Source organism: Salmo trutta, chromosome 8, assembly GCF_901001165.1.
Source record: "Salmo trutta chromosome 8, fSalTru1.1, whole genome shotgun sequence".
Lineage (NCBI taxonomy): Eukaryota > Metazoa > Chordata > Actinopteri > Salmoniformes > Salmonidae > Salmo > Salmo trutta.
The window spans coordinates 23,754,959-23,768,979 of record NC_042964.1 but is presented as its reverse complement, the minus strand read 5'-3'; the positions used below and the strand labels follow the sequence as shown (position 1 = coordinate 23,768,979).

The 14,021-nt window shown below is 42.1% G+C and overlaps 1 protein-coding gene across 4 annotated transcripts in view; it reads left to right on the top strand.

Annotated features, from left to right (window-relative positions):
* The window catches only part of acox3 (acyl-CoA oxidase 3, pristanoyl), a 28,690-nt gene extending 16,297 nt beyond the window's left edge, over window positions 1-12,393 (top strand). For all 4 annotated transcript variants that reach the window (XM_029760567.1, XM_029760568.1, XM_029760569.1 and 1 more), the window contains 4 exons: window positions 2,806-2,980; window positions 3,312-3,379; window positions 4,075-4,161; window positions 11,654-12,393. In XM_029760567.1, the coding sequence (XP_029616427.1) occupies window positions 2,806-2,980; window positions 3,312-3,379; window positions 4,075-4,161; window positions 11,654-11,773 (450 nt within the window). In that variant the 3' untranslated portion in view covers window positions 11,774-12,393. The remainder of the gene's footprint in view (window positions 1-2,805; window positions 2,981-3,311; window positions 3,380-4,074; window positions 4,162-11,653) is intronic.
* The last annotated feature ends 1,628 nt before the right edge of the window (window positions 12,394-14,021 follow it).

The following is a 14,021-nucleotide window of genomic DNA, read 5'->3' as shown; positions in this document are numbered from 1 at the left end:
CAACCTGTCATCGCGGGACTCTAAATTTACTTCGATATGATGGTTATTATATCAATATTTGCACAAAAGCCATTTCCACCACAATTTCTCCCATAAATAATTTCACAAACACAAAAAGATCCCACCTTGTCTAGCGTATTGTTTTGTCAACATTTGGAAAGTTTACCGACAAATTTGCTGTTTCCATCAACCTGTCATGAAATGTACTCTACTCTCATTAAGGCCTGGTTATTGACATTATACAGTCACGTCTCAACTATAATAAGGTTTAGTCCAATGATCTCTCCTGATCATTTGGGTATTTTCAGTGCTTTATAATATTTTACGTGGTGGCATGGTGAATATATTTCACCTCCATCTACTCTCTCCTCCCCACATAGTCCATGAAGGCAAGGCTCCCACATTCCAGTAGATACTGTTGCAGTCACAATACAGGATGTCCGAGAAGAACACACACACACACCATCACAACATGACCCCACAGCCCTGCACTCTGAATTATCTAATGGTTCTATGATATAATAACACAAAACAGATGGTTTTAAAGCAATGCTAAGACTGTAAAGATACAGCTAAGGTAGTGTGTAAGAATGTAAATATAAACAAGCATCATTACGAAGTTTGACAGTTTTAGCCTTCCTTGAGCACGTGTCATTACGAATCGAGGGTATTTTGGGTGTGCATGTGCTTGTTTCGTACAGTGCGAAGTCAGTTGAGCTGTATTCAGTATCAGTTTATAGGCCCAAAATCCTAACTTGGGATTCAAACACACAATCTTACATAAATCAGGGCTTACTGATTTATGTAAGATTACTGAGTGCAGTCCTTTTATCTTCTGGAAAGTCTTTGATACTCCAGGTGTGACTGTAGGAAAGGAAGTTTAGAGTAGATGAGATTGATGGCGCGGAACACCGATGAGACTGCTGGAATTTCTTATGGAACCAACATTAGGAATGTGCTGAAGTCAGGAAGACATCTGTTACCGCTGACACTCAGAGAGAGCGAGTAGGGGGAGAGCGAGCGAGAGAAAGAAGACAGAATATTTTCTGTCTTATCATATCTCTTCTCTGCCTCTTATCTTCTCTCTTCTTTAAAGGGTGCGTGTGCGCATCGCTTTAGAGCTGGGACGATAAACTGACAATTATCGACACCAACCACTTATCATGGACATTTTGATGTTATTGTCAATTACTATAAAATAGCCTATAGGGGCCTACTAGAGAAATGTGAAGTTTGAAATTATGTAAGCTTGCTAATATGGGTGATTGTTATTGCGACAATTGATAGATACAACATGAAAAGTAGTAGTAGTTGTAAGGGTAATACAAAAAAAATAACTGTGGTGCACATTTTAATCGTTCAATTTATCGTTATCGTGATATGGATTTTTGTCCATATCGTCCAGCTCTAGTGTGTGTGAAGAGTGAGCGTTTGCTTTGGCAACTTTCCTAGGCCAGTTGGCTCAGCGTGTATGGCTGTGGTGTTGTCCTAACCCGAACCCTGTATCCGGTTGGCTTAGAACAAAGATTAGCTAAAGACGGCTATAGTGTCAGCTCACACTTGCCTAATAAATGCGTTTATAACTGCTGAATCGGATCAATCAGAATGTGTTTTGACATATCTCATATGTTGCTGGCTGACTCCAGTTATTGCATGGTTAACGTCTGATAAGACTACTTCATACCAATATGGTAGGCTAATTCATGATTGCCTGCAATGAAAACCCCTCATAGGAATCGAACCCACTGCTGCTAGCAAGAGGGTTCTTTGCAACCATTCAGACAGCGAAGAACCTAGTGAAGAACCCTCTCCAAGAAAAAGGTTATTTGAGTAGAAATAGTATGACATAGAACCATTGCTCACTTCAAAGAAATTCTCAATAACCCTTTTTTTCTAGAGTGTATGACCAAAACAAGTTTGAACTCCACTATGGTGCCACATTATGACCAAAGGAAGTTTGTTTTCATATTCGGTCTATTAAGTGTCAGTGTTTTTAGTATTAAAAAAATAAAAAAATTGTCCATTACTGATGATTACTTCACCCATTGCTATAAAGGGACAGATGGACTGACTGACCTAATAGAAGGGGGGGGGAGAGTCCACAGATGTACAGCCAGAGAGCGATCTCATACCCACACTTGGGTTCAAATAGTTGAGCCTTTGCTTGAGCCTGGTTTGAGAGTGCCAGATGGGTAGGAGTTTGCAATTTTGGGACTTTTACATCAGTTCCTTTGCTTCTGCTGCACGGCAAGCTCAATCATGCTCATCAAGCTCAGCTAAAAGTATTGGAAATTAAACAAATACTATTTGAACCCAGGTCTTGTGTGAAATGACATGCAGAGAGGAGGCAGATCCAGAGTTCTCTTGTACCCAGACCAGGGGACTAGGCGGGGAACACAGCGACCTTGGCAGAGTGGTAGGGGAGTTCAGGGGCGTGGGAGAGGATCTGTGTTCTCTCTGCCGACATGGAACAGGAAGGGTGGGCATCGACCAGTCAAGGCCGGACAGGGGGAGAGACACACAATTCAATACCAGGGCTGAGAATGGGGTTATGATAACTGGAGGGGGGGTGGTGGATTGGGGTTTGTGTGTGTTTTGTTCAGTTTCACTCCTGCAGTGTTTGGAAATTGGAATCTAATAACACTGTTTTGTCTCTTGCTCTCTCTCTATGCGTGCGTCCGTTTAACTAGGAATAACTTTTGTCACTTTTTGTCATTCCTGCAGTGTTAGTACAAGTAGCTTTTTACATTTCCAAACGTTTTGCTCTCTGTGTGTTTGCGTACGTGTGTGTCTGTGCCTATCCAGGTGTTCTACTGCCGTTCCTTGTCCATCGTGTACATAGAGCACACCGTGGTGCAGAGGTTCCACGACCAGACCCATGATGAGGACACACCGGCTGGTCTCAGACCAGTTCTTAAACAGCTCTGTGCCCTCTACAGCCTGTGGACCCTCAGCAACCACATGGCCACGCTGTACCAGGGTCAGGTTCATTTGAGTGCTGGCCGTCTTTCTCATTCAAGTTTGACTTCCCCATATTCATATAGGGTCTGATCTAGGATCAGTTTACCCTTTTACATAATAAAGAATAAGATAACATGGACCAGGTAGGCCTGATCCTAGATCAACACTCCTACCCGGAGACACTTGATTCATACGGCCCCTGGTCAACATCTCCCAAAGACTGTGTCCTTGTAAGAGTTGAGCACGCCTGATTATGTATTATATTCTCTCTCTGTGTGCGCGTGTGTGTGTGTGTGTGTGTGTGTGTGTGTGTGTGTGTGTGTGTGTGTGTGTGTGTTGTGTTCCTCCAGGGGGTTATTTCTCTGGTTGGGAGCCAGCTGATTGGATCCAGCAGGCCATCCTTACCCTCTGCTCTCAGGTCAGTTCTCATATAAACTAGGGTTGGGCGGTATCCAGATGTTCATACCGTTTCTGTACCGTACCTGGGTATACACTTGGGCATGTATGTTTAATACAGTTAAAAATACATTTTAATTTGGGGGGGGGGGGCTGGGGGAAACAGGGATTTGGATCCAGGATGTCTCTGCTGTAACCAATAAGCTTGATCTTGACATCTCGCCACTTAGCTAGCAAGTTAACAAACCAAATGTATAGCTGGATCCCTGAGCTGGATATTATTTATTTGACACATCTTGGATTTCTTATAGTTATACTTAACTTATAGTTAGTTATAAGCAGTGGCGTAGCACGCACCCCTCAATTAAAAAAAAATATATATATATTATTTTTTAAACGGTATTGCAAATCATACTGTTGTTATCTAGAAATACCCGTGTTTACGGTATAAACAGAATATTGCCCAAGCCTAACATGCACACACAAATGAGATTGGCCTAAATAACCCATTAAATGTCATGTGGTCTTGAGTTAAAGTGATGATTGATTCATATGTTTGGTTTGGAGGACTGAGGGGGATGACCTCAAAGGTGTTTATTGGGTTGCAGTGTGCTCTCTTTAGAGAACAATCACTGTGTTTGTCTGTGTGTATAGTCTTTCTGTCTCTCTCCCTCCATTCTTCCCACTAGTCCCTCTCTCCTTCTCTCCCTCTAACAGCTGAAGGACGAGGCCATAGCTTTGGTGGACGCCGTTGCCCCTCCTGACTTCATCCTCAACTCACCCATTGGCAATGCGGACGGGGAGGTAAGACAAGTCAGACGTGTGAAATGTGTCAGCGCCAGAGTCATATCTAACCCTGATCCGGTGCATTTAAAGTACATTTTAGACACCGTCACAACTCACTATACAGAAACAAAAGTGGAAATATGAAAGGTTAAACTAGAAACAGAGGAGCCGAATGAGATTGTGGACCTATGGCTGCTTAACTTGCAGGAACAAAGCATTACACACACACACACACACACACACACACACACACACACACACTTGTCTGGTCTTACTCATTTACCCTAGTTTAATGGCTGGAGGTTAGCTAACATGACAAACTGCCAGCTCTTTAACAGAATGTATAGGTATGCATAATCCTTTTACTCATCTATTAAAACACACAATCCTTTCCGTGCTCTTCTGTTTGGATAACGAATAACACTAGACTTAATACTCATCCGTTGATTAAACCATGTCTGTTTGAGTAATGCTAGTAACCTATTCATCCATGAACTCAGACAGTGCTCTTGTGTTTGAAGAGTCTGTGGAGACACGACAATGTTTGAGACACTGAGTTTCCACATAGACCATCACAATGGTCCAAACAGCAAAAGGTCTCAATAAAACAATACAGAGTGTTCCGCTATTAACCTACTCTTAAAGGATGGGTGGGAACACTTTTTTTTTTTACTGGAACAGAGCAAGAGGAGAGTTCCAGAGGCTGCTGTCGTCTTCCAGTAAACACACTGACCCAAACCTATAAACATACAGACCCAAGTGTGTCAGCCAGGAGTGAGGTTGGGGAGGGACGGTGTATGTGTGTGTGTGTGTCTGTGTGGGTGTGTCCGCCAGGATAATGCATTACTAAGGAGGGATGATGTCGGAGTGTGTGTATGACCTTTAACTGTGTGTGTCATCTGTTTTGATTGGAGTCTGGCTTTCAAATGCTCCCCTCGTCTTTCTGGGCTCAGAAAATGGACGCTTTGTTTTCACTCTCTGAAGACTCACAGCTGCTTTCGTTGGCAGACAGTACTCACACTTGGAGATCTATGTTAATAATACTGGACCTGGAGAGAGTGGGATAAACATGCCTTCCTAGCTGAGCTGAGTAGTAGAATAAATCTGTGCAATTGTAAGCAAATCTAAATTGATCATTAATCAATATATTTATCATCATTGTTATTTAATAGTGACACTAATAGTAGAACGACAGAACAGTCACAGAAGCATGAGATGGAGTTCTGTGGTAGTAGTGCTGGTGGTAGTGGTAGTACTGGTAGTAGCAAGAATAGTGTTTGTCTTACCTGCTTTTGCTAGTAGCATTGCTATAAAATGTTATTGGTGTAGCTATTAATGCATGTTCACAGGTGCAAGTTTCAGAGCAGACATTTAACTATATTAGGGTTGTTTTATGGTGTCGTTGAAGCAATGGCATTTCCTTTCAACCTCACGCAATGGTGAGAGTCTGACCCTCTCTGCTCCCTGGCTGTGTGCTGTATAAGAAACATTTAGCTTTTTGACATTTAGCTTTAGTGTGTTTGAGACACACCCCTTCAGATTAGTGGATTTGGCTATTTCAGCCACACCCGTTGCTGACAGATGTACAAAATCGAGCACCCAGCCATGCAATCTCCATAGACAAACTTTGGCAGTATAATGGCCTTACTGAAGAGCTCAGTGACTTTCAACGTGGCACCATCATAGGATGCCACTTTTCCCACAAGTCTGTTTGTCAAATTTCTGCCCTTCAAATTTGTCAAATTTCTGCCCTTCTAGAGCTTCCCCGGTCAACTGTAAGTGCTGTTACTGTGAAGTGGAAATGTCTAGGAGCAACAACGGCTCAGCTGTGAAGTGGTAGGCCACACAAGCTCACAGAACAGGACCACCGAGTGCTGAAGCGCACAATGTCAAATACAGGTAGCCTAGTCAATTAATTAACATCCAATCACATTAACCGTTACTCTCTCGCGGGAAACCTTCACTCAGACATTTAGAAACGAAACATGACAATTTGAAAAATAAAACACGGGAGTTTTTTGAGCGTGAATAAAGACGACTTTCAAGTACTAGTAAGATAAATATAAAAGCAACCGGTACCGTTAATAAGAAGGGGCTAGAAGCGTCTTATATGGTGAGCTACTGAGTGGCTAGGACAGGCAAGCCCCATACTATTGTGGAGGACTTAATTCTTCCTGCTGCCGCAGATATGGCTGGGACAATGCTGGGGGAAAAGGCCAAAAAAACTGTACAGACAATGCCTTCATCAAACACTGTTTCACAACGCATCAGTGACATGGCAGGAGATGTTTTGAAACAATTACTGCTTCGCATACAAGCCAGTGAATTCTATGCGTTACAGCTGGATGATTCAACAGACGTGGCGGGCCTAGCACAGCTCGTATATGTCCGTTATGTTTATGGAGGGTCAATTAAGGAAGACATCCTCTTCTGCAAACCACTGGAAACCAGGACAACATGAGAGGATATGTTTAAAGTACTGGACAGCTTTGTGACATCAAATGGACTTTGGTGGTCAATATGTTGGTATCTGTACTGATGGCGCAAAAGCCACGACAGGGAGACATAATGGAGTGGTAACGAGCATGCAAGCGGTTGCTCCCGACGCCACTTGGTACACTGCAGCATCCATCGAGAGGTTCTGTTGACTCATCCAGCAACAGCGCCTCTTCAACCTCAGGAGGCTGAAAAAATGTGCCTTGTCACCGAAAACCCTCACTAACTTTTACAGGTGCACAATTGAGAGCATCCTGTCGGGCTGTATCACCGCCTGGTACGGCAACTGCACCGCCCACAACCGCAGGGCTCCACAGAGGGTGGTGCGGTCTGCACAACGCATCACCGGGGGCAAACTACCTGCCCTCCAGGACACCTACAACACTCGATGTCACAGGAAGGCAAAAAAGATTAAGGACAATAACCACCCGAGCCACTACCTGTTCACCCCGCTTCCATCCAGAAGTGAGATCAGTACAGGTGCATCAAAGCTGGGACAGAGAGATTTAAAAACAGCTTCTATCTCAAGGCCATCAGATTGTTAAACAGCCACCACTAGCACAGAGAGGCAGCTGCCTATCCATAGACTTGATATCATTGGCCATTTTAATAAATGGAACACTCGTCACTTTAATAATGCCACTTTAAGAATATTTACATATCTCGCATTACTCATCATATATGTATATACTGTATCCTTCACTATCTATTTTTTACTGTCTACTGCATCTTTCCTGCTCTGTCACTGCTCATCCATATATTTTAGACTTATATATTCTCATCCCATTCCTTTACTAGATTGTGTGTATTAGGTTTTGTTGTGGAATTGCTAGATATTACCTATTACTGCTGCACTGTCGGATCTGGAAGCATAAGCATTTCACTACACTCGCAATAACATCTGCTAACCATGTGTATGTGACCAATAAAATTTGACTTGATTTTGCTGCCAAGGGAATGCCTGAAAGACGAATTGGACACTACAGTGAAAATGGTTCACTTTGTTAAAGCAAGGCCCCTGAGCTCTCGTGTTTTTTCTGCATTATGCAATGATATGGGCAGCGACCATGTAACGCTTTTACAACATACAGAAGTGCGCTGGTTATCAAGGGGCAAAGTATTGACACGTTTTTTTTAATTGAGAGACAAGCTTAATAAAGTTTTCTTTTCTGACCATAATTTTCACTTGTCTGACCGCTTACATGATAATGAGTTTCTCACACGACTGGCCTATCTGGGTGATGTTTGTTTCTCACCTGAATGATCTGAATCTAGGATTACAGGGACTGTCCTCAACTATATTCAATGTGCTGGACAAAATTGAGGCTATGATTAAGAAGTTGGAGCTCTTTTCTGTCTGCATTAACAAGGACAACACACAGGCTTTCCAGCGTTTTTTTTTTTTGTGTGCAAGTGAACTCAAGCTTACGGACAATGTCAAATGTGATACAGCGAAGCACCTGAGTGAGCAATTACACAGGTACTTTCCCTAAACGGACGACACAAACAACTGGATCCGTTATCCCTTTCATGCCCTGCCTCCAGTCCACTTACTGATATCTGAACAAGAGAGCCTCATCAAAATTGCAATAAGTGGTTCTGTGAAAATGTTATTTAATCAGAAGCCACTGCCAGTTCTGGATAGGGCTGATCTCAGAGTTTCTTGCCTTGGCAAATCACGCTGTTAAGACACGGATGCCCTTTGCAACCATGTACCTATGTGAGAGTGGATTCTCGGCCCTCACTAGCATGAAAACTAAATACAGGCACAGACATATACTATGTGTGGAAAATGATTTAAGACTGAGACTCTCTCCAATACAACACAACATTGCAGAGTTATGCGCATTCTTCCAAGCACACCCTTCTCATTAACCTGTGGTGAGTTAGTCACCATTTTTGACGAACAAATAAGGTTTTCTATGTAAGATGGCTAAATAAAGTGCAAAATTATTATTTGTGCCCCGGTCCTATAAGAGCTCTTTGTCACTTCCCACGAGCCAATTGTGACAAAACCCAAACTCATTCTTATGTTTAATAAATGTGTTGTATAGTGTGTGTTTGTGGCAGGCTTACAATGATGAAAGAAGAAAAAAAAACATTTGAGAGTGCGCTGACCCTGGTGCTAGAGGGCGTACGCAGCTGGAGGTTGAATGTTTTGAAGGGGTACGGGACTATAAAAAGTTTGGGAACCACTGATGTAGTGTATTTGGTTGACTGTATATTAGGTAGAAACACATTATTTTTTAATTACATTGACATTTAGCTTAACACGATCCAGAGACTCATAACAAATGTGGAGCAATGTAGATCACCACGACAACACCCACCCAAACCCATATCAAGTGTGGGCCAAGAAATACTAACTAATACTGTACCGGTGAGGTCAGTGATATAGTGCCTGTGTCACAAATGGAACTCTTCCCTTTTATAGTGCAATATTTTTGCCAGGGCCCAGTGCACTATATAGGGAATAGGGTGCCATCACCCTGCAAACATTGTGTGAGTGACTGGACCATTAAAATTACATAAGTCATGCATTGTCCAATCAACACCCTGCCTGAGGTGTTGCCGGGGAAACAGTGCTGGAGATTGAGCCCAGAAGCACAGGGGGATTTCTAGAACTTCCTAGAAATTCTTCTAGAATGGGGTTGGACGCATTGAGGGGAATATACAATAATATACAGTACTATATGTACATCTATAGCTAGAAGATAGGGGTCAAATGTACCTTGAATATACTGAACAAATGGACCATAATGACTTGTGATGACAACAATAGCCCTGAGCACATACAATATTAGTGTCTGGATACTTGACTTGTCATAAAGGCTTTATAACAATCTAAATTATTAACATAACATATTGTAATCATTAGTGTGGTCTGTCTCTAACCCCCTGTTGTGGTCAGTAAATCATAGAGATCAGATAAGACTTAATGCTTCTTCTCAATCCTGTGTTGTACACACTAAACATAAATATAAAAGCAACATGTAAAGTGTTGGTCCCATGTTTCATGGGTTGAAAAAAGTTCCACGACATGTTCCATATGCACAAAAAGCTTATTTCTCTTAATTTGTGTGCCCAAATTTGTTTACATCCATGCTAGGGAGTATTTCTCCTTTGCCAAGATAATCCATCCACCTGATGGGTGTGGCATATCAAGAAGCTGTTTAAACTGGATGATCATTACGCAGGTGCGCCTTGTGCTGGGGACAGTAAAAGGCGACTCTAAAATGTGAAGTTTTGTCACACAACACAATGCCATAGATGTCTCAAGTTTTGAGGGACCGTGCAATTGGCATGTGGACTGCAGGAATGTCCACCAGAGCTGTTTCCAGATACATTTATGTAAATTTCTCTACAATAAGCCGCCTCCAATGTTGTTTTAGATAATTTGGCCGTATGTCCAACCGGCCTCACAACCACAGACCACGTGTATGGCGTCGTGTGAGTGAGCGGTTTGCTGAGTGTGAGTGAGCGGTTTGCCGCCCCATGGTGGCGGTGGAGTTATGGTATGTGCGGGCATAAGCTACGGACAACGAACACAATTGCATTTTATCTTTGGCAATTTGAATGCACAGAGATACCGTGAAGAGATCCTGAGGCCCATCGTTGTGCCATTCATCTGCCGCCATCACCTCATGTTTCAGCATGATAATGCACAGCCCCATGTCACAAGGATCTGTACACAATTCCTTGAAACTGAAAATGTCCCAGTTCTTCCATGGCCTGCATACGCACCAGACATGTCACCCATTGAGCATGTTTGGGTTGCTCTGGATTGACGTGTACTACAGCGTATTCCAGTTCCCGCCAATATCCAGCAACTTCGCACAGACATTGAAGAGGAGTGGGACAACGTTCCAAAAGCTATAATCAACAGCCTGATCAACTCTTTGTGAAGGAGATGTGTCGCACTGCACGAGGCAAATAGTGGTCATACCAGATATTGACTGGTTTTCTGATCCACGCCCCTACCTATTTTTTTAAAGGTATCTGACCAACAGATGCATATCTGTATTTCCAGTCATGTGAAATCCATATATTAGGGCCTCATTTATTTAAATTGACTGAGTTCCTTAAATGAATTGTAAGTCAGTAAAATCTTTGAAATTGCTGCATGTTGCATTTTATATATTTCTTCAGTAACTCCTATGTTGTGACCCAAATGGTACCCAAATCCCTTTTTATAGTGCACCACATTTGACCAGGGGAGCCCTCCAGTGTAGGGAATAGGGTGTCATTTAGGACACGGACATACTAGCCCAGCTGTGACTGTCTTATCGAGATACTGTATACAGCCACCTATGTCAAATCACCACATTGGTAACGTGTGTGTGTGTGTGTGTGTTTGTGTGTGTGTGTGTGTGTGTGTGTGTGTGTGTGTGTGTGTGTGTGTGTGTGTGTGTGTGTGTGTGTGTGTGTGTGTGTGTGTGTGTGTGTGTGTGTGCAACATCTCAATCATAAACCTCAGTGTTTTTATAAATATTGTCTCTTGTCAGCGTTACTCAACCAGCTCTTCTCAGAAACATCTCAGTTCATAACATAACAAACCTAGTTTAACACAGCTATAAACATAATGCTTTGTACCGTTTCTGTATGTGAAAGGTGTTTTTTGTGGTTGTTTGTGACATTAAGTATGTCCGGTTTGTTAGTGATCAATATTGGATAGACGCGAGGGGATTAGCAATAGGCTATGGCATTTTTTCGTCACTTCCCTTTGAAAGCCATTCTTTGTCCCGACATACTAGTTAAATAAAGGTCAAAATAATAATATTGTGAGCAATGCATGATTAAGATTAGTTGATTTTGACCTTTCCTAATTTTGCTTGTAATGCCAACAGTTCTTCAAGTAACTTGCCCCAATTACACACAGCAAACCGCCACTAGGATTCCAGCATGTTACTAAAAAAGAACAAAACATCAATCCAAACAGTTTGAAATCTTGTCATAGTCACACAAGACACTTCGTCCTATCAATTCTCGATGGTGTTGTTTTCCTGTGTTCCAGCTCTATAAGAACCTGTGGTCCACGGTGATGCAGGGGAACAAGGTTCTAGAGCGCCCGTCCTGGTGGGCAGAGTTCACCTCAGACAAGCCTGTGGTGGGTTCCCTCCGACCCAAGCTGTAGGTTTGTAGATCACGGTTCTAGAGTCCTCTGTTCCCCAGTTAAACTACCCAGTTTCATCAGCCCAGAAGACAACAAGAAGAGAAGCCTTCAGATTAGATGGATCTCCTTCTCCTCACTTTGAAATATGAACTTTGTATTATCAGATATGAAATGAATGACATATTGGGCCTTTTTAAGAGTGTAGAGGCAATGCAATTATAAACCGCTGTCTTCCTCTGAATATGGTAAAGAATGATAATCAACTATGTTTGTGGTAATTGTTGGAATCAGTGCCTATGACGGGAAGCACTCTAAAGAGAAGAGATTATGTTCAAGTACATTTGTTAACACGTTTCAATAGATTTGATGCCAGCTTCTTGATATGATTATGTATCTAACACTACATAAGGTTGTCTGTTATGTATAATTAATGTAACTATAAATTCATGTAATGTGATATTTGTGAAATAGAGCTTATTTTGATTGCCAAATGATGCAATGAGGCCACGTATATACTTACCACACATATAATACTGTGGTAATATATACATGTAATAAATTGTGCACATTTTGTAAAATAATGACTGAATAAAGGGTTTGTAAAATAAACAAAATAAAATATTTCTACTAATACAAATACATGAATTGCATTGATGGATTATTTCAGTGAATCAAAAACTCCTCATTTGATATTCTCAGCTCAAGTAACCATGCATGCTTGATAAGTAGTAACCTTGCCTGAGACCTGAAGACTTGTTAGCTCCCAAAGCATTTTAGCTCCCCAAGCTAAAAGGTTTTAGCTCAGCTGGCTAGCACTCGTATTTGAACTAGCGCTCTGCTACCTGACCCAAGCCCGATGGGGCCTACATCGGGTTAGACACAAAAAATAATAATGCTCCTTGAGTTGTTGGAGTTTAAAGTGATGACAAGTAGCTAGCTAACTGCTCTCTCATGTCTCGTTATTGAGCAGCGCAGCCCAAGCAGAGCTGTTGCTATGGATACTCACAGACCCAGACCCGATATGAGCAGAGCGCATGCAGTAGCGAGACAGAGATGAGCAGCTAATGGACTTTACTAACTGCGGAAGTTATTTCTGATATTTCGGCTTTCGGGCAGGGCCCGAGCCTTCAATTTGTCAGAAGCAGTCGGGCCTGGGTAGGGTAGGGCCTGAAGGTCTCGGGCATTGGTAGGGCTCGGGCTTAAAATTCATGCCCATGCAGGGCTCTAATTTGAACTCTAATGGGTCACATTAGTCGTTTTTTACGATCACATAACATTTAATATTGTTAGTCCTTTTATATACTCGTATTTTCTCATACCTATCAGTTGAGCTCCACGTTGGGCATTCAACATTCATTCCAATCAAAATCAGATTACATCCTTCTAACCTCCCAGAATGTCCAGATATTGTTTCTTTAAGCAGGGGGTTTGGTCATATAAATAGACATGGTTTTAAAAATAGCTTTGGGGCACTGCTGGCTTCTAAAATTAGCTATGTATTCTTAAGGAGGGACCGGTCGAGGTTCATCCATCTATGGGTCCGAACAAAGTTTGAAAACCCCAAAGATCCATTCTTATCAACACACCATCTAAGCTAAAAATGTGCTGATATTGTTTTCTTATGCAGGAGCTCGAGTCATGAATAGTTATGGGGCACACATAATTCTACATTTGGCTATGTCTTAAGAAGGGCGACCAATGTTTAGTTCATCCATCTACGGGTCTGAACAAAGTTTGAAAACCTCAAAGATTTCCCCAGTTTTGTGTTGTTAGTGTAGTGGTGGGTTAGCCTGGCGACACATGCACGCAACACACGCAAGCGTACACACGCATGTACGTCGTCTGGGAAATAAATGTTCATTATTCCACACTACAACCCTTGTCCTCCTACCTCTGGCCCTTCAAATTAAGCTTACATAAGGATGTGGAGGACATATTTTGTCCCATATTTTACAGTGTGTGTGTCAGTGTGTTGTAACATTCACTTAATCTCGGAAAGAATTGATCCTACATGTTTATGTTGCCGTTTCTCAGTGTATTGCAAACTTTCAAATCAGATAAGGGGTATTTATGAAGTAAAAGTGTGTTTAGGAGATTGCCGTGTAAGATATGTATATAATACCAGAGCGCCATTGAGAAAAGGGTTAGTCAGTCTCCAAACTTTTCTAGCATGAGCGTGATGTTGTGAGCTACTCATTTTTTTCTAACAGGCTAGTTCTTCTCTTCTCCCCTACAACTCTTCCTCCAGGTGTCGTAGGGTGCAGACCAA